The sequence below is a fragment of the Choristoneura fumiferana genome, chromosome 4 (assembly GCF_025370935.1).
Source record: "Choristoneura fumiferana chromosome 4, NRCan_CFum_1, whole genome shotgun sequence".
In the NCBI taxonomy this organism is placed as follows: domain Eukaryota; kingdom Metazoa; phylum Arthropoda; class Insecta; order Lepidoptera; family Tortricidae; genus Choristoneura; species Choristoneura fumiferana.
In genome coordinates this window covers 19,698,848-19,720,445 of record NC_133475.1, presented here as the reverse complement: position 1 = coordinate 19,720,445, position 21,598 = coordinate 19,698,848, and the positions used below count along the sequence as shown (strand labels likewise).

Here is a 21,598-nt window from a genome sequence, read left to right as displayed (position 1 = left end):
ATTAATTTACCTAATATTGAATTTTTGAACATGAAACTACCATGAGACTCACTCATTTTAAATTATAACAAAACGGATAAATAATTCAAGTCTGAAATCGAGTATAGCTCGACATGTTTCAGGCTAACCGTTACCCTTCTTCTGTGAGCAAGAAGCTCCCAAATATTGCAAGTACCTAAAATTTCTTCTTTACCTAACTCTTTCTCAATGTCATCAAAAACGTAAGATTAAATAAGCGTAAAATAGGTACTTATTTACTTTTATTTATAATACAATATTTTAAGATATTCATGTTATTTTCATTATTCATTTTACTGACTCTCATATTACGCGTTGTCCTGAAACATTTGTGAAATGATAATCTTTTTTGTTTGGTTAAAATTCATTAAGGAAAAAACAGAACACTAAAATACATAAAACAGTTTATTTGTAAAAAAAGTTGTTCTTAGATCAAGATACTTATGACTATTTAAATACCGATTTACAAAATTTACAATAATGTTGGTACTACTAAATTAGCGGACGAAGTGTGCCATGATGGTGGCTAGCAGAAGAGCTAGGGGAGCGGCAATGGCGGTGGCGGAGCTTCTGCCACGGAGGTAGGAGTAGATATCGGTGACGGCGTTGTTGCCCCAGACGAGGTTGGCGATGGAAGCGTCAATCACGTTCTTGGCGTTAGTGAAAGAGTTACCCAAGACAACCTGGTTCGCGTAAGCCCAGACTTGGAACTGGAAGAAAGAAGAATATCGGTTGAAATTTAATAAATTATTTTAAGTAACTTAAACAAAAAAATGATTTTGCACTTCTCATGCTAGTAAAGTTTTTGTTTATGCTGGATCTCGCCGACATAAAATAGCTTTTTATGCTCTAGTGCATGAACTAAAATCTTCGTCTAAGACCAATGCAATCAGGTGTAAACAGCCACAAACAAAGAAGTTTCTACATATTTTTTTTAACAATTTTTAATTTATATAAAACTAAAAATCAATCAAACTAGATCAATAAAACCAAAAAATATATAATTATAATAGTAATGCGTGAAGAATAAAAGGTAAGGTTGTTTCCACTTTTGCTATTTAATTTCCTCGCCATCGAAGTGAAGAGTGTAAAACTCGAGCATTCAACCCATTTTCCCCTCGACGTGTCTATCCACCCTCGCCGTATCGGCTCGGGTGGCTATATGAACGTCTTGGGTAAAATGGTTCGTTTTATGCTCTTGTTGTACAATCTACTATTAATACTGATCTTTTCAAACTTAATGTAAATTAAAGTATGCTTACGTCAGAAATATCATCAAAGTCAGTCAAATAGGTGGAAAGTGCGTTGATTGCAACATTCAGACGGGCTTCGCCGCCATACCTGAAAATAAAATAAAAAATAATTATCTCGTCTACGTCGTAACCACAGTAAACGTTGTGAATTCAGGGCAGTTAAAAATTTGACACCATTATTCAAAATACAAATGGAGTGCGTTTTGCCGGTGTACCATAAGTTTAATTTTCATAACACCTGCAACAGTATGATATGATCAAGATATGATATTATTATAATTTGTTTTCAAATTAAAATCACGTTAACTAGAAGCTAGCTTACAGCACAGAATAATACAAGTACTTACAGCGGATTTAGCAAAGATCATAAACATAGTCCAATCCAAATACCACAAACGGGACTTGTCACACTAAAACACACGAGTAGTATTTACTAGTTCGTGATACGAGTGCCGGTACTTTTTGTGATCAAGTGCGGGTTGTTCGAAGGACTCGCGCTGCTAGGCAGACTTGACACCCCACACTTCAGTCTACTCGTGACCACGGCCACTGTTATGTGGTCGAAACGTCGAGTTAAATATAACTAGTATGTTTTAGCGTGACAAGTCCCGTTTGTGTTATTTGGACTATGAGTGAAAATCACGAAAGTTTAAAACGTTAGATCATAAACATATCTATAAATTTTTCCAACTCGAAGACTGCAAGTGATTCATTCCAAAAAACCTTTCGTAATTTTTCCATTTTCTACTTCAAGGCTTTTTACTTACGCAGTCCTGATTGTAGCTACATTGTTCTTAACGAATGTCAGAACCGTCTCCAAGTTCTCTTGGTTGCCCTGAAGAGCGTATTGGAAGGCATTGGTGCGGTCGTGATAGCGAATCCTGTCATTGGTCAAAGTCTGCTGCAAGTAGCTGCAATACAAAATACAAGTTTGCAACAAATACAAATAAAAAAACTTTATTTTCAGAATATGGGTATAAACAGTGTCCATAGTAGGGCTTTGCTTAGTTTGGGACTAGGTCAATTGGTGTCAAGTGTCCCCATGATATTTATTTATTTATTTATTTAAATACAAGGTAGTACTGAAGAATTCAATGATCGTAAAAATAAAAGAATTCGATTACACAGAGTCTAATTTACGTAACTAGAGAAGGTAATGCATCGTTCTTGATTTGGCTTGGTTGTGTTGTTTTTTGTATTATTATTATTATTTGTACGAGAGTATGAGCACTATAACTCATGAGCATCCGAAACATCTGAGGATAGCAAATACCAGCTTAGAGGTCTCAGATAAAATACCTCATGTACCAGTAACTTCATTGGCTTTTTTATCCTCTACGCCCAAACAGCGACCAGCAGAATGAGTGAGTTCGATACTGGTAAAGATACAATTTAATTTCACGACCAAAGCAAATTCCCTTTCTTAGCAGTCAGAGCTATAAAAGATGAGGTGATCTGCTTTCTAACAATGGCCGGAATATTAACAACATTAGAGTGTTACTAGGCATTACGCCTGACTGATGGACCTATCACAGGATCCTACCACCCTAAGTGACTGTTTTCATTCCCTCATGTCTGTGAAAACTTTGCATACTATATTGTTATATAACTTTTCTTCCTTAACTAACCTGGCAAGCAAAGTCTGGTCCTTGGTGCAGCCAAGAGTCCTGAGGATCACAACCATGTCGGCAGCATTCTCAGATGTCTGGTACAGATTGAACAGGAAGTTGTAATCGGTCGCGTCACCATGTCTGATGCCAGAGCAGTAGACGTAACGACGAGCATTTTTAGGAACCCTAAAAAGGCGAAGTTGATTATTATTCTTGTCTACAAATACCTGCTCGGTCCACAACTCTAATTGTAACGAAATCCATGATAGAGAGTAACCAATTTTCGTTTATTATGATTAACCATATTTGCAGGCTATCATTGTTAAATATTACTGTTCAAATTGTAGCCTTTCTTTTCAGCTTTGCCGTAGTCGGGTAAAAAACACAAAATAAAATGGTTTTTGCTCAATTATGGCTGATCTCTGATTTAAGTGCAAAGCCACTTCAAGTAGACCTCACTTACAAAGTCTGAGGATTAGCCCTGAAAGCGTTCCACTTCGCCAGGCTATCTTCGACGCAGCCTTCGTGTCCAAGGTTGCAGGCGTAGTTGAGGATCTGCATACGGTTCAGGATCACTGACGTAGAATCATTGGGCCCTTCATTGTAGCCCACAGTTTCTACTGCGTGCTCCATAAGCTCCAAAAGGTAGGCCTATGGAGGTAATAAAATAAGTTTAGATCACGGAAACTGAACGGCTACAAATTGACGATCCATGTGAAGTTTTAGCCCTATTCTAATGCTGGGTAATCTGTCATCTTGAAAACCAGTCTATATAATTAGTTAAGCCTTTGGCACGCTTCCCACTAGGTGAAATGACGGCATTGAGAGAGTTGTAGGCAACGGGTGGAAGCAGGTGGCAAGTAGTAGTTCATTGTAGCATTTTAAGACAGTTCTATTCAACAGTGGACATATTCCGTCTGATAATGATGATGTAACTTACGTTGAACTCATCATAGGCGGCGGGAATATGCTCCAATCGGCGTCTGATCCAGTCAAGCTGTCCAAGGGCACCAGCCCACACGTAGTAGTCTTCTTCTTGGGCCAGGAACGAGAGCACGTCGAAGGCGCGAGAAATGGTGATATCACCGGAACGCACGAAGTAAAGTACATCGTTGACAATCTAAAAAGAGAACACGTCCTTTACTAATATTCTAAACGGAAAAGTAAATTAATTTGTTCCGGTTTGACGCCTTAACTACTGAAATCCGGAATAAATATCACGAAAAAAATGAGCTGTTCCCGAGGGGTGACAAATGTTTTATTTTATATTCTTAAAAAATCAATGAACATCTTCGTAGCCGGTTTTTATACATTTTGCTACAGTAGACAGTCATATCATAGGCATTTTGCTGGGGCATGCATATTATTTTTTCTCATTGCTATTTACTTAGTCATTCTTATTACAAGGGAATACTGCTCTATCTATAAATACGAGAGATGACGTTATATTAATCATGAATCTTCTCTTGTCTGTAACCTGCCCAACAACGTGGCCAGTGTGCATTAACTATAATTTTCGACCCGTGTCAAAATTAACAGGTCCATTGTCAGTAAAAAACTGTACAAACGTCCCTTCTACATTCTAGGTCCAACCAATTTAAGTCAATGCGGATACGTTGATGATAATGTTACCCGTCCTGACATTCTATGGTGACGCCATTCAGTGCGACATTAAGGCAACAGTTTGTTCATTAGTTGCAATACTTGCAATGTCATACCTGAGCTCTGTTCAATTTAGGGAAGACGTCCTTTTCTTCGCGAAGAGCAGCGGCAAGCATTTCCCAGTTATGATCGTCATAGTTCACGCGGTACAGACCTGTAGAACAATATTTTAAATTATTAGCTGTTCACACATCTATCATTTTAAGACGCTACACTCTTGGCAGAGAGATTGTAGTCGTCGTAATGAGGATCAGTATAGTGCCCGGCCGCTAAGAAGTCAATCCTGACACATTGCACAACTATGAAGTTCCTGTATTCCTGATTATTTTTAATGTCAACCATTGAAAAAAAATGCTATAAGTACTTACTACTCTGTCGCACGCAACAAGTAAACATTGCATTTTTGTTTATGATTCATATTGTTAATATTCAGAAACTGCATAGTTTTGCAATGTGTCACGATTTACTTCATAACGGCCGTTGACTATTGTGAATCTTCATGATGTCTTTCTTGGGAAAAGAGTGTAGTGGTCTCTCATTGTCTTCCACATTGCAGAGCTGGAGTACTAAGTAGTTGGCAATAGGCACTGGCACTGCTCTCAACTATCTCATTAAGTGGCTGTTTCACCTTCCATTGATTAGTGTTAACTGACGGTTAAATGTGATGCCGTCTCCGTCTATTCGAACAAAACAAATAGAGACGGCATCAAATTTAACCGACAGTTAACACTAATCAATGGATGGTGAAACAGCCTCTAAGTATCTTATGGCCACGGTACGGTACTTAAGACTGGCGGCACAGTTATACTACGGTACGTCAATATTGATATTTAGACAACTGAATCTTGAGAATATCGCACCATCTACTTTTTATATATCCCGATATTCTCATACATAAGAGCGGTATGCAGGTGTGCATAGTTATACCTAATATCCCAAAATTTTAGCTGCTATGTCTAGCTAGAGACACGTTCATGAAACTCAAATGAAGACCGCGATAGAAATTTTGGGAATTTTCATGAAAATTTAGGTAGATCCCGGAATCTGATTCGAATTGCCTAATGCAATGGTGCACGCAAATTTGCTGGTAGGAGTAAGTTCATGTAATTCACTTACCAGACTGTTGAATGTTGAAAAGGACCCAGTTGTGTCCAGCGGGCATTTGTACTGTGTCTGAAGCGATGGAGAGGACACCCACTGGCTTAGTGCTAGTGAAAACAGGGTTGCCACCATGCGTCCAGGTGTACGGGAGATGCCAGAGCTGAGTGTGAGGGGTGCCGCTCAGTTGGAAGCGACGCTGTAGCAAAAAAAAAAGATTTTCTATAACTGATCGGTACGTGGTGATTGAAGAGACGTGAGTATGATCAATATCACACGCTTAATAGTTTTAAGTTGATAATGGGTCGTTCACAATCATATATCAAGTAAGACTTCCACAACCTTAATTGCAAAGTGACCTAGACTTAGTAAACAATTTAATACTTTTCAACATTGAAAAAAAAACGCAAATCCCGCTAATATTAATGCCATATAGTAGTCTATAGGCAACGGAATCCGGTAGGGTTTGGCCTGCTGACCCAGAATCATTCTGTGTGCATTTTTTATCGTGTTCTTTGATGAACTTTGTCATAATGGTAGTTGCACTACAATTGAATCCTAATTCGTATGAATCTTTGTGATGTCACACATACGCTTTGCTTTGCTGATGTAGCTCTTCACTTCTTAAAACCTCATAATGATTTTGTAATTCTGCAAGAGATCAATCAAAAATAACAATCACACCTATATTGAGGCGTGATTTTATGTATGTAGAGCGAAGCTTCTATAGAACCCGATTCCCACCGGCTTGCCCAATATTTACAAAATAGGACAACAGGACGTTCAGGATTTGTGAAAGAAGTAAGCCATTTTGCTTCAGCTTTACCATGGAAATATCTGACGCTTCGCCACTGAATGTATATTACACAAAAAGAAAATAGAAGTACCTGAGTAAAACTGATAACACCGGTATCCGTATTAACTTCAACGTTCAGTACAGGAGAGCCAGGGGTTTGAATCCAGCTGTCAAGCACAGTACCAATATCGATGTTATTATAAAGCTGAGCAAATGTAGGGTCTGCTGCAGTGGCGGTTCTGAATGCATTGTACATGTCTTCGGGGGTGCCCAGGCCGAATTCACTGAAAATTTAATGCAAAGATAAAAAAAGAACAAAAACTGAACTTAATAAAAAAAAATAGAAATTTTTATTCACCATCACAAACTAAAAATTACAATACAAGACAGATAACATTATTAAGTGAGGCAAAATGGACATGAGACTCAGCGAGGTTGCTGGTTTTTAGTCTCCAACCAAACTAAAACTAACTGAACTAGTCATTTTCAAAAGATTTTATACAACTCGCCGTGTTAGAATGGTATCAAATCTTGGTAGCCAAATTTAACCAACTTCCGAGACTGGATTGACTTAATATTTTGTATACTCGTTGGCTGGATGACGATGCAAGTACAGTTAACAAAGCGAGCACTTAGCAAAAAGAAAAACTTCAAATATTTTTTTTCTTTGTGTTGATTTTGTATGCTTCGACGCAAGATTTAAAATGAACTAACTTGTCTTTCAGGTAAGTCTGCAACGCAAGCTTAAAGGTATCAGGTCCAACGAAGTGCTCCATCATCCTCAATACAGAGGCACCCTTGGCGTAGCTGGTGGTGCTGAAATGGCCAGTGATAGAGAGGTTGTCAGCGACAGTGCTTAGGTTCATGGGGGTGGCGCCAGCACTGGAGTCCCAGTTGAGAGCGCTGTGGACGTAGTCTACCACAAACTGGTCGGCAAGCTCTAAATCCGTGTCAGCCTAAAAACAAATATGAAGGTATTAATTTTAAAAACAGCACCTTTGAACTAATTTGAAGAACAACCACTGGTCCCAAAGGAAGATTACGTCGTTCGCAAGACTGGCAGTTTGCTTATTTGGGACCGTTACGTGATATGTGCCTTTTTTTTCATTCTTAGTTATATATTTTTTCTTCCACGTTGACACGAACCAATGATTTCTTTCTTTCTTTTCGACCAGGTCAACAGGATCGTAATTGAAAAATATATGCTTTCGCAATTATGAAACCGATGCTTGTAAAATAGGAACTTTAAATTAACGAGCTATACATTTATTTAATAAATATTACACAATCACAGATTAAACTAGGTACTTACACGGTGAGCGGAGAAATATTCAAAGAAACTGGCGAAGGACTCGTTGAGCCACAGGTTGCTCCACCAGAAGCAAGTGACCAGGTTTCCGAACCACTTGTGGGCCAGTTCGTGGGCCATGATGGTCGCGATGAAGATCTTGTTGTTCAAGTTTGTATTGTCCTCATCATACAGTAGGTAAGCTTCCCTAAAATAATTACGAGCGTCAGTCAGAAGTAATTTTATTTTCATTTAATAGATAATTTTTTTGGCGTTAATCAATAGATTTTTGATTTGATCTGCCAACAGATATATTCCAGTTTTTAGCCATGCCTTTAATAGTTTGCCATTTACGGCTATACCGTTGTAGTCAACAAGATAACAGAACTTCTCCACAAAAGTCACCATAAATATGCATCTGTACGGTACGCATATTGTAAAAGCAGCTTTGCTTTACACAATATCATGGAGTTCGTTATGAACCTTGACGATCAAATATTTAAATCACCTGTAGTTAACCATTCCCCAGTTCTCCATAGCACCAGCAGGGAAGTCAGGAACAGCGATGTGGTCATTCTTCATGGGCTGTCCTTGACCCATGGTATAATAATCGTAAGCGAAATATTCGCTCATTTCATTGGTGATCTTCAAGCCGATATCATGAGCGTACTCGTGGTGATCTTCAACTCCGGGACGGGAAACGATACCGAAAGGTCTGGCCGCAGTGCCAGATGTGTTGGTCTCTACAAAGTCACTGACGTGGAAGGCAATAAGGTAGACGGAGATGGTCGGTGTAGGTAAGAAAGTCTCACGAATGCGGCCCGGAGCAACGCTGAAAAAAAGGAAAATCTTAGTACATAAAAAAACGATAAATACAATGCTCTTTATTGAACACTAACACATAGTAAGCAGTACAGAAGAGACACACTGACTTATGACTGATTTTTGAAAGTGTTATCAATGCTTAAACAAATCTTTGGATCTAAAAAAAAAATATTTTTTTCTGGACGCTAAGTATGTTTATGTTAAAGACAAGTACCAAGGTACCTTTGATGCGTTTTCAAAATTATTAATTATTATTATTATTATTAGAGGTTCTTCCATGAAATTGAGAGTGTGTTTTTGCTAGTTTAGAGACAAAGTCTGTGATTAATTACTCGTATGTGTTTTTCTCTACGAATCTTTCAAATTCTATTCATATATATATATGAGTAACACAGATGCAATGCTTTTGATTGAATCTCTATAGTTTTTGGTTACATTTCATGGATCGGAGCTGCTAACTATAATAAAGAAGATAACTTTAAAAATAAAATATCAGAAAAAGGTGTTGTTGCCATAAATAATTAGGATGGTGATTTCTCAGCAGGCACATAAAGCTTGCAGTAGAAACTTTCGTGCATCACGGCCCTATGCTGTGTCCAAATAACTTACAACAAATACGAGTACAACGAAACCTCCCTAAATTGTAACTTACGTCTCGTTCTGAGCAATAGCCATGTTAGAATAGGACGGCCGGAGGGATTCATCGCGTGTGATAGAGATGACGAATCTGGACTTGAACTGGGGCTCGTCAAAGCAAGGGAAGGCTTTTCTTGCATGGTAAGGTTGGAACTGCGTGGTAGCGTATTCACTGTAAAATAAAATGACTTGTTAACTCATTTTAGATTTGTCGGACGTTAGCTGCAAATATTAGATATTTAATGTCTAGCTTGGGAAGACCTGATACATTATTAAGCATCTCTTCTTGTATAGCTCTTGAGCTACAGTGCAGAGTAGATATTGCTACGGATATTTTAACTTCTGATTTAATAACATTCCCATTTTCTTGCGGCAGTCAGGTAAAAACTTCTTTATTACTCCCAAAAACTAAACTTTAACGCTGCAGTTACATTAACTCTACTTTACCATGGAACAATCTAACTTACATTTTCTGATTGTTGTAGAAATAGTATCCCTTGTAGAACCCTCTGTCGAATTGGTTCTCGTGGATCTGACCACGGAAGCTCACAGAGATGGTGTATTCGCCAGCAGAAATAGGCGAAGCGACGTTGATGGTAAGGATTTCAAAGTAGCTGTCAGTTTCGTACGGACTCTCAAGGGAGAGAGCTATGGGGTTATCATTAGCATCAACGATGTTCACTCCAGTGATGGCGACGACGTTTTGATGAAGCACGATCTGGGAGAGGGGCTCTCCTGTGATCTGGAATATACGGGAGATGTTTGTTTAATACTTTGCAGTTGATTCAGGTTTCTTGATTTCGATATTGTTTGTGATACTACACACACACATGAATGTTTACTGCTCAAACTATGTAAATAGTAGGAATATCATGATAATTATCATGATATTTACTTATGTATCTTGGGCCGGATCACAGCACACCCTACACCAGCAATACGGATCGCGTCAGTACTGAAGCGATCTTTGTACGAGGCAGACGTGATGGAACCTAGACGGAGGAAAATTAGAGCTTGTGTGGCAATAATTGTAGCCCTGTCTTTAAACAAACGAGTAAAAAGAAAGCGATGGAAGAACTGGCTACAAAAGAGAGAAAAGTATACACATCTGAATTTATTGGGCCGATTTATTGTCACCGACGTCCTCCGTCGCTGCCGTCTCGCTGCGTACTGACGCGCAACACTACACGCAAGATAAATATCACGATCCAGGTTCTGCTGGGCTACTACGAAAATTGAAAATCGAAGTTCGTATCGTACCGTCCCACCGACGCTTATATTATTTAATAAGAGAGTGAGAGGGACGGTACGATACGAACTTCGATTTTCGAATTTCGTAGTAGCCCTGCTGGGATCAGATCACAAGGATTACCAGAAATCCAGCGATAAATATTGTGATTCGTCAATACACTACCATAGGTCAATAAATATCGTAATCCGACAATATATTTTGACTGATCAGCAATATGGATCTTGCGTGTAATAGCATTCGCCATGTGTAACTAATAAGTGACTTTTGGTTAGAAACAACTTTGTTCTTGTAAAATGTGATGAGTTTAGCCCAAAGAAGTCGTGATTGAAAGAATTACAGTTTCAATGAGCGAAAAAATATCTACTGAAGCGAAGCCAGGGGAATTGTTAGTCCTTTTTAAGTATGAAACAACAACAAATATAATCACAATCTATAAAATTTTATAAAATGACTTGAAATGTCTGAATGATACTAATCAACGTTAAATTGATAAAAATTATCAATTTTTAATAATGATTGAACCAGTTAACTTATCAAAGCCGGTGTGATTAGACCACATCCTTTATTAATTTACCTATTTTCCCCATGCCGCAGATCTAGATACCTAATTATTATTGTCTAATCTATCTTTTATGAGCATCATTTCATTATTATTTCGTCATATAATCACGCCATCGTTATGATTCAATTTAAAAAAAAACCTTTGGTTTTCTCTGTGTATAGGTACCGCAACTAATCACAAAAAGGTAAATCTGGTTGTTCTATTAGCTTCGGTATTATCTGGAACTACTGAACTATTTTTTTTTAATTTATCATTATCACTAATAAAATATTACACCGATCTATCATTTGGGGTAGCATACAGATACTCGTATTGCACACAGCATATAGTTGGAATGCATATGAAAGCCGAGCCATATTTTCTCGACTAAATTTTGTAAGCAGTGGTCGCGTGAACTCATCATCATCATCCCAGCCTATATACGCGTCCCACTGCTGGACACAGGCCTCCTCTCAGGCAAGAGGCTTGGCCCGAGGCTGCCTCTAGTGGATACGCGGCTTGATTGCACACAGCACACAAATGTTTTCCTTCATGCAAAGCTCGTGGTACACCAAATGTAATCGCACATGAATTTCGAAACTCACGAGTCAGGTCTACGTCTACTACGGTCGCGTGAACTTGTCGTCGCCAAACGTAAACCTAAACAAAGCAGCAAGCCACAGCTAGTTACTAATAATAGCTAATAGCAATTCTTATCACGATATCGTGTAATTTGAACGCGACTTATGCTCTGGGCAATATTCGCCTATTTCTGAGCACCTATTAAGTGGTGCGGTTAAAATGTATTTTTTGTAAATAAACTCATCCTACGAAATTGTTTTTGAGAAGGGGATAGTAAGTGCATGCTTCAGCTCATTACCTATAAGAAAAAATTATGGTTCACTAGCATACTATAAAGCATTTAAAAGCTCAAAAAGATGTACATTTCTGAACCGGTATCGATTTGCTTCCCCTCAATGTGTACAAAGGCTCTGGTCGATAGTATTGTACCGTCGTTTTCCTGCTCACTCCTGCAAATAAGCCTATTTAAAGGGCAACAGCAAAATGCTCAGTGAAATGGGTATAATAAAACCGTAAATCACGAAATATAATCGTAAAAAAATTGTGCAGACACAAATTAAATCAAAGACGTCGAAGTCGCTGGACATGTTGCAAAGGTTTTTAACTATTTGCATCTAAAGTGGACTCACCGTTACTTGATGCCGCACAACGCCGTTGAATCTGCTCTCGCTGAGAAAGACATCCAGGTCCACGTACACCCAACTTGGTTGGATATTGTCGCGAAGTCTGTAAGCGGGCTCGTCCAAATTGGTGCTATAGGTGTCTAGGATTTCTAAGTTCGATCTGAACTCATTGGATGGATTTTGCTGGGCGCTGATGAACCCAACCAGGGCCAATAAGACCACAATCATTGTGGAACCTAAAAATGATGATATATACGTAAGTAAATGTCTATAATCTTTAACAGAAACCTTGAAACTTGGAACCTTGGAAATTTCAAATTTGTTTTTTTGTTGTGAGCTAGTTGCATAAAAAAATACCAAAAATACCCCTCAGACACATTTCCATGTGTTGGGAAATAAGCGGGCGGGGCACCTAATAGAAAAAAAAACATTGATACCCATAATATTTAGAATTACTGGCGTGTTGCTCGTGCTTGCATTGCACATTTTTCAAAAATTTCTAAGTTGTGTCACACAATCAAGATCGAACGCTTTTAATTACTTCATTAAATTTTGTCTTAACTACATTTCTGTCGTCACTTTTAAGCCTTTAATAATAACTTACTCATCAAGTTACTTCAAATAAATTAATTACAAGTGTTTTCCCGCGGCTTTGAACGCGTAAGCCATAGATAGATCCATGAGTTGAACTTAAATTCTGTAATTTTACTAAATTCTCTTGCGAATTATAATCATGGTATTCATTGACGTTGCACTAAAAACAATCGTGCCAAATTACAGGTCACTTAACCAAAGCCTATCCCAATCCTGTGAGATTATCGGGATAAAAAGTTGCGAATGTGTTATTCCAGACGTTCAACTATTTACATATTAAACTTCATCAAAATCTGTCCAACTTTCCTAGCGTGACGGAGTACCAACAAACACATTCCATCCCAGCCTATATACGTCCCACTGCTGGGCACAGGCCTCCTCTCAGAACAAGAGGGCTTGGGCCATAGTTCCCACGCGGGCCCAGCGCGGATTGGGAACTTCACACGCACCATTGAATTGCTTCGCAGGATAGTACAGGTTTCCTCACGATGTTTCCTTCACCGCAAAGCTCGTGGTAAATACATTTCAAACACATTCACATACTCTTAAACTTACACAATTCTAATAATTAGTAGGATTAGTAATAATAACAATTGATTTCTTAAAAAACATTTGCTGCTTGTGAGAAGAGAAAAGCTTGGAAAAACTCCAAGTTTTGACGTCATATCGAAACTAAGCTTACCTATTTATAATACCATAAAAAGATAAACCACTTACCCATTCCGACTGCGACGGCACCGCTTCTACTACTAGAGGGATCATTAACAATTTCCATATTTATCATAATCATGAACAATATTAAAAAGATTAAAGTAATAAACGTAGCACCAAAAGTATTCAGCTAATCAGAACTTTATCTGTTAGCAATCGTTGATTATAATTAAATATCGCAACGACTTGATTAGGTTTTTGTCAGTGTAGGCGATGCTAAAATGTGTTAATGAGACTTAATTTGATAATACTTGAACGACCAAACTTCGCTCTGGCAAATACCCTAAAATGCGTGTTCAAGTTTAAACCAGAGATCAAAGCAAGCCAAATCTACGAGTATTGTTTGCTAAGGTTTGCCCCGAAAACTTCCACATAGTGAATTTCATCAAAATGGTTTTGGAACTACTTTAAGGTCCCCGAGAAACATTAAACCAAATAAGTTATTTAGAAGAATTCTTGTTTAAATCTATTAAAATTAAAGACAATGCCGAGTATAAAAAAAACAAGACACCGATGTTATAACACTACTATTGCATCACCTTAAAAGTGTACTTTTTAATTTGTACTTAGCAAATTGACAATGAACCGAATCCATTCAGTAAGCTAGGGTAAAATAACACTAACAAGATTTTGAACATGAAACCGGATAACTCACGTCTTAAATCGAGTTTAGCTCGACATGTTTCGGGATAATTCGTAGCCCTTCTTCCTAGGAGCAACGCGACCCGGCGCTGCAACACGCGCACGACGTGAGCTATCCGGTACAACATCATTTAATATCACTGGCAAGATGTATAAAGTTAAACATTATACATTTTTTTTTATACACATTATAATTTTGACGACCAGATGGCGTAGTGGTTAGAGAACCTGACTACGAAGCTTGAGGTCCCGGGTTCGATTCCCGTGTCGGGGCAGATATTTGTATGAAAAATACGAATGTTTGTTCTCGGGTCTTGGGTGTTTAATATGTATTTAAGTATGTATCTATCTAAATAATTATATTTATCCGTTGCTTAGTACCCATAACACAAGCTTTGCTAAGCTTACTTTGGGACTAGGTTAATTGGTGTTAAATGTCCCGTTATATTTATGTAAATTTATTTATTTATTATTTATGAAAACTTTTAACTTCGATAATTAATAACAGCGAAGATATCACATACGAAATCATAACTAAAATTCTGTCCACGCAAATTATAACATCTATTCCATAACAGAATCCTACATATCTTACGGTATTTCAATCGAGGCTTTCAAGAAATCGGGTCACTCTTTCTTTATAAGCCGGCGATAGACCAATGACACTCCTTGAATTAAATTTCCCATCATGACCCCTATGTTAATTGACTTAAATAAAAAAAACCGGCCAAGAGCGTGTCGGACACGCCCAAAATAGGGTTCCGTAGCCATTACGAAAAAATTAAGTTATATTTTTCTAAGGATTTCGTATTTTATACGGAATCTTCCAAGTTTAGGTATATACTTAGGTTGCTATTTAAGAGTAAAACTACTAATAATTCTCAAGCAAACTTAGCCGTTATAGTTTTCCTTGAAAGTTTGATATACTTACTACCATCCTGATTTTTCAAAATTTTCCACCCACCGATTTAGATTTTAGAGGGGGGGGACGCTCGATTTCAATGAAAGTTTTCACGTTGATTATTTCGCAAAAAAATCAATGAATCGAAAAATCGTCTTAGCAAACCCCTAATGGTTTTTAAGAGGCGACCTACCCCACTCACTGCTATTTTTAAACAGACGTGGTATAAATTGGTGTACTTCGTGGCAATAAAAAAAATATTACGATAATCTTGATCGTATTCCTGAGTTAGTCGTTGCTTTCAAAACACGATTAAACTAATTTGGCTCGATAGATTTTATTGCCAAAGTGAGCTCTTACTTTGATTTAGAAACCAAAAATACTCCGTTATTTATAAAGACACTATAATCAAATTACTAAGTCTGATTTACAAACAAAACGTAATAATAATATCTGTCGTGTTATTTCTTAAATCTAAATAGTAATTTCTTTGCATTTATTTTATTTCCAAATTTTTGATGAGCAAAGACTTACGCCACGCCGACGACATATTGCTTCTCTGTCACTTCAACGCAGAGAAACAGTGAGCGCTTAGGTGCTCTGCCTGATTGACCTGCGTCGCTTTTCTCCACAAAATTCATTTACGAAAAAAACTTTTACATTTACACTTCTTTCATAACACTCAATCTATGAGTAAGGAAATTATTATTAATTACGTTATCACTGTATTTTGGGTATTTAAGGTGTTTTAGGATAGTCAACACCGGAAAATAAATTAAATAACGCACAAAAAAAACAAGAAGCCCTCATACTCGTACAATGACAGACAACATGTCAGAAGATGTCAGAAGTTGTAAAGTAAGTGTGTTGTTTATTACAAGAATTAGGTAAGTACAGAAAAATTGGTTAGTAGTCTAAATAGTTTTATTGGCTCCATATTTTGTCTATTACTTATAAACTGATAACTACCATAGTAGGATATAGGACATGTGTTCAAACTTAATACGTGTCTGGTACGAGTATATAGCCTACCCAACGAAGACCAAAAACTGCCTCTCCGGGGAAATCTCGCGTATAAGTCAATTTTGGCATAGTTGTAGGGGATGGTGTTTAAGACCACATACTAAAAGTAGGTACTGATGGGTGGGGGTAGAGCTAACGGGTGGGGAGGAGTTTGTGTAAAAGTCCCATTTAGTTTTTCGTAAATAACTCGTAAACCACAGCAAAAAATGTTCTAAAACATAAGTAATCTACATAAAATTCTCTACAAAAAAAAAATGTAAACATTTTTTTAAGTATGGCGATGGATGGATGTTTGTTACTCTTTCACGTAGAAACTACTGAACGGATTTGCATGAAATTTGCCATACAGGTAATAAATACCCTGGATTAACATGTTCTACAGTAAAAAAACGCACTGAGGTCTCTGAACCAGATGATGATACATCTACACTACACAAGCACTATTTTAGTACAGTAAGTACCTACATTATTTTGAGACACCCACTAAATAACATGACTTATATAAAACAAATATTTACTTTATTAATCGTTGGGCAAAGTAACTTATTGATTGAATTTTATAACGGGCAAAGTTATTTAGACAACATTGCCCACATGCGTTATAATAGTAGAAAAAGTTCTCACTTACAGGTTCAAATACTGCACTTTGTGCTTTTTGTATTAGTGTTAATAAAATATCCTTCTTTCTTTCTTTATACGTAATTTCTCCACTCTTGGAACTCCAGTTTTATAAATCTAAAGTACAATTAAAATAGTAAATAATTTATTAATTCAGACAAAGTGATTGCATTTAGTCGTTAGGTAACAGTTTATAGTTTGGTTTTTCTAGTAAGCCGTCCCTTTTATCAAATGGGCATAGTTTTTTCTGCGAGTACTCGTATCTCCAAGAATATTTATGTTGAGTATGAATATCCTACTTGTGTCAGTTCTTGACTTTTGTTTTTTTAATGTATTTATTATCAGTATGTAATCAAGCGATTTGTTTCAAATTTTAAAGTTGTTCTTTATATAGATTTACATCGCCACTCAAAAATCATATAAATTAAAAAAAAAGACCAAATAAAAAGACACATTTCTTTTATTTGGTTTTGAAGTAGTGACACCTCTAACTTTTTTTCTAACAATTAACCATACATTGACCTACTACTTGCCGAAATATCAAAGTTTTGTAGGTGGTACTTCCTATTAAAAATAAGGGTCATACGTGGCCTAGTTCTGTATTCAATCGGTGTTTTCAGTGTCATATACAAACTGTTGTTGTTATAATTTGTTATTGGTTATTAGCGTTTAACTCATAAATATGATAAAATTATTAGAAAACTCAAACATAATATAGAGGTGTTTGTATACATACGACATTGATAGAACACTGATTGAATACAAATTGCTGATTTTTGACAGGACCCCCTGTCCCCTGTTTGGAGTAACGCCTGGAAAATTTTGATATTTAGGCAAGCAGGCGAGAAAAAATCTAGAAGTTGACACCTCTGTCATGCTGAGGATGCTGGTCTCTTTTTCTGGTTTTTCTGTGCATCTATATTTCAGTTTGTATTTTCCTACCGACTATGGCCTTGTTGTAACAGGATCATAGCGGGTATATTTGGAATTGGAACTAATATTGACACAAAAGTACATTGTGCATTAAGGCTGTAAAAAAGGGATTATTAACGAGAGTCTATTAGAAGCCTGAGCTTAACTGACTTCAGAAAAAAGGAGGAGGTTATCAATTCGGTTGTATTTTTTATGTTGGTTCTGAATTTTGGGCAAAAAACCGTCAACTTTGCCTTAGGGCCATTTTCTTATAAAATCCATTGTCACGAATGAGTATTTTTTGTTCAATAAAGGGTTTATAACTCTCTATTGTACATAAAACATATAAAAATAACAGTTATCAGAGCAAAGTACAATGTTTATTTTGTGATTATTAAAATTTAAGTTTGTAACGTAAGTGCTTTATTTAAGAATATAAACTTATAGAAATACAATCATTATACATACCTAAGAGCTAAATACTACTAAATAATAAATCTACTAGCTAACTTAAATAATATTTTTATATTATAAAAAAAGACCGCCTCGAATCGTTCCTGGCGCAAAGGTGCCCAACACGCTTGCCGCGTTCCCGCGTTGAACGGCGATAGATAGCCTTTGCATCAAGAACGACTCGGAGCGAGAGTCTAATCCCCGGTCCCGCAGCCGGCGTCCTACTTCTTTAAAAAACAACTTAGCCTCCGAGCACCAACAACCGGTCGTCTCCACCGCAAGCGCAACAAATATGTAATTGGAGAGGGCTGAATATTTCTCGCGCTTCCTAAGGGCCGCTGATTCCGCAGCAGCTCCCGCGGTCCTCGTGGTTCGACCCAGGTGCGAGCTGCAAAAGTGCTGACGCAGGTAGCGTCCCAGAGAAGGCACTTTCCCTTTTGCCATGGCACCAAGGTCAGCCCATCAGGCCTTTTACCATCTGACCGACTAAGACCTGGTGGCTCCAGCACGCACGGGACGTTAGCTGAAACCAGGGCCCTTCTTATTAATTCATTGAGCGCGTGATGGCGCGGAAATCTTCCCACACAACGACAACAACTCAATGCATGGTGACCGTTGCTCTCAACCATAGTGCCGCAGATGCATATATGAGGTTCGCAAACATCACAGCCCAGGCGAAGAGCAACAGCCACCCGCAAGGAGTCGTCGTCGAGGAGTGTTCCTATGTGAGGAGAAGGAAGTGCGTGTAACCAAGCCCCGGATTCCGGCCTGGATATGGCAACTAGCCTGGCTCTATCCACGCCTGCGGCCCTCTCCAATAGGCAATCGGAAATCCGCTTCACCCCCCTCGTCCCACGAGCGCTGGAGGTGTACCGTTTCCGGCACTGATGAAGTAGGGTTGAGAGACGACCAAGCTGCTCGTGCATCGGAAGCATAAGGTATAGTGGCTTTATAATCGTTTGACGGTAAAATTTGCGTTACAAGGTCGACAACGCCAGCCGACGACGCCAGGAAAGCCGGCAGACACACGTCTCTCACGCGCCTTATGCCTAGCCCCCCGTTCCGAATGGGAGAGAAGCAAGGTCCATTGATCGGCATTAAGTGAGACATTCAGCAAACACTCAACCGTCTCTTTCAGCACAGAGTCAAATGAATCAATGTGCATGATGCTAAGCCAAGTAGGAACCGTGCGCAAAAAAATAGGTCAACTTTGGTACCGCAAAGCATACACGCAACAAAGCAAAGCCACGTGCGCCGGAAGATTCTTTAGTCTTTCTCTGGCAGTCAGAAAAAGCTGCCTCCTCACCTCAAAGGCATCAGGGATAGCTGTTGGGAAAATAGGAGACCCCAATAGACTGAAATTTGATTGTTAACTCTTTTAGGCCAGGAAGAAAACCATCAAATAAGTGAAAGGAAGCTCGAGATGCGGTACTGCAGGGGAAGAATTCACATTTACTTGTATTTATCTCTAGCCCTAGTTCTTGCAAACGTGGAAGGAGAGTGAGTAAGTCTTGTTGTACGGTCTCTGGCTTTCCCCGAGAGTACCATCATCTAGGTACCAGATATTTAAAGGCGACTGAAGATCCGAAATAGTTTTATGTATGGCAAGACTAAATACTAAAGGGCCAAGAGGATCTCCTTGCTGCGCGCCAACCTGAGAAAGTATAGGGTATTCGTTAAGAAAAGATTGGACGGGGACGAGTAAACTTGAAAAAGGAAAGGATATAGTGATGGCACCGTCTCTTTGACTTCACGTAATAAAACGTCGCGTTCGATAGAATTAAATGCATTCTTAATATCTAGCTTAACGATAACGCAGTCCGCGTTCCTCTCGTCTAAAGAGAATGCTCGAGTCGCATGTATAGCGCCTCACAGCCTTGACGCGTACCAAAACCTAGCTGGTAAGGTTGCAGGTAAGAGGCCACTTCCTCCCTCACAGCACGGCATCCAAGTTTAGCTGTTAAACGCGAAATGTGCTACCGACAGCGATAGGTCTCAAACCTCCATCCTTCTTCGACAGCGCACACAAAGAAGCACCGTACATATAGGGACATACCGCAACATTCAACTTGCCACTGAGCAAGAAGTTGCACAGTTTAGTCAGGCGTTCGAGCAGTCGTACACCATTATCACCAGCTGATCCAGAGTAAGCTCCTTTAAATGCACAGGCCGGTATACCATCCAATCCAGCAGCAGAACCGCTATTAAAAGAGCTTATTGCTTGAGCGACGTCCTCCACTCTTACTTCATAAGCCGAAACTGAATGTCCGGCTCAGGCGGAAATACAAGAGGCCGAGAAGGGGGCGGGTGCTTCGACTTCAAGGCAGCAAGAGTTTCAGGGTCGACGGTGCTACTCCATCACTTGACATAAGGACCCTGACGGCCCCCCTTAAGTCCCCCTCGAAAACCTTGGCCTGTATTATCCTGAGAACTGAAGAAGACCCGTGATGTGCCACTTCAGTTTGTTCTTGGCCCAAAGAATCAAGTGGTGTCCCAGTTGCGTCAATATTGCGTTTTACCTTAGTCGTGAGGTTACCCGAACCTGACCCTTCTGGTGCCCTAAGAGCTGAATACGCAAAAGACAGCAAAGCGGTCCACTCGGCTGCACCATTGACATCAATACATCTATCGATGAGCTCTCCCAACTTGCACGCCGCAAGGCTTCGTGCTCCCTTAGGTATGTGGGGTAACACACGGACTGTTCGTTTCATAGTGGCCAGATCATCTAAATTCGATACACTTGATAACACCCGTTGTGATGCCGATCCAGAACCAGACTGTTTGGGCCCTGAGGGACACGTACGGGGTACATCTTTATGCATGCGCCCTATGTGCACAGTAAGTCCATGGGCAGAAAAGGTGCGCGATGATTTCGGCAATGTTGACATGAGGACAAAAGCGAGGAGTCACTCATACTGAATTTTATAATAATTTTAATCAAAAATAAATTCAAAAATATTAAAAACAATTTTGTTGACATGTTTGACAGCTGACAATCCATCTTTATTAAATTATAAACGTGGGTAATTTTACTCAATAATTATGTCCACTTGTGATTGAAAAAATTGCCCGCCAGGCAATGTTATGTCCTTTGAATGTTTTAGCGACTGTACGAAGCAAATGAGGTTTTTGGTTTTCAAATAAAAAATCGATACCTATCTGCAAAGTGGATCCATATTTTAGTGATTATCCTACCTAATGAGTATAGGTATTATAAGTTATGCTTCAGTTTTGTCTACATTTGAGAGAAATGTATATCATTGCTTATTTTTAATATTTTGATATAGGTATTTCTCTTAGCAAGAAATTTACTAATACACTTATTAGAAATGTAGGTGTATTTCATAGGCCATTAGTTAATTAAAGTGTACCTAAGAAATAAAAGTTAGGTGAACTTTTAGTATTGTGTCACCCGAAAGACGTCACTGCTGGAACATAATAGGCCTCTCCCAAGGCTCTCCACTCAGACCGGAGTACAATAAAGAGTCATTGTATTGTATTGGAATGCAGCTTTGAAAATACTCATAATAACCGAATTTTCACGATTTTTCGTAATTTTG

At 38.6% G+C, this 21,598-nt stretch overlaps 1 protein-coding gene and 1 pseudogene across 1 annotated transcript; both read right to left on the bottom strand.

The window, feature by feature from the left end:
* Nucleotides 1-405: 405 nt before the first annotated feature.
* On the bottom strand, nucleotides 406-13,587 carry LOC141427606 (membrane alanyl aminopeptidase-like). The gene is made up of 16 exons (XM_074087205.1): nucleotides 13,496-13,587; nucleotides 12,191-12,420; nucleotides 9,654-9,928; nucleotides 9,203-9,358; nucleotides 8,234-8,557; nucleotides 7,750-7,933; nucleotides 7,152-7,393; nucleotides 6,529-6,721; nucleotides 5,660-5,840; nucleotides 4,600-4,697; nucleotides 3,822-4,001; nucleotides 3,345-3,532; nucleotides 2,900-3,067; nucleotides 2,039-2,182; nucleotides 1,281-1,359; nucleotides 406-728 (listed from the first exon to the last, which is right to left on the bottom strand). The coding sequence occupies exons 1-16, from the start codon at nucleotides 13,566-13,568 to the stop codon at nucleotides 516-518; spliced, it is 2,928 nt and encodes a 975-aa protein (XP_073943306.1). The 5' UTR covers nucleotides 13,569-13,587; the 3' UTR covers nucleotides 406-515.
* A 4,472-nt stretch (nucleotides 13,588-18,059) lies between these two features.
* Nucleotides 18,060-20,926, bottom strand: LOC141427215 (uncharacterized; annotated as a pseudogene).
* Nucleotides 20,927-21,598: the final 672 nt, after the last annotated feature.

Excerpts from the sequence above, each read along its gene's own strand:
- LOC141427606 (XM_074087205.1), bottom strand. The coding sequence starts at position 13,568 with ATGATTATGATAAATATGGAAATTGTTAATGATCCCTCTAGTAGTAGA. Across the intron at positions 9,929-12,190 it reads TTGTGCGGCATCAAGTAACG|ATCACAGGAGAGCCCCTCTC; the intron begins GTGAGTCCACTT and ends CGTATATTCCAG. Across the intron at positions 7,934-8,233 it reads TGGGGAATGGTTAACTACAG|GGAAGCTTACCTACTGTATG; the intron begins GTGATTTAAATA and ends TAATTATTTTAG.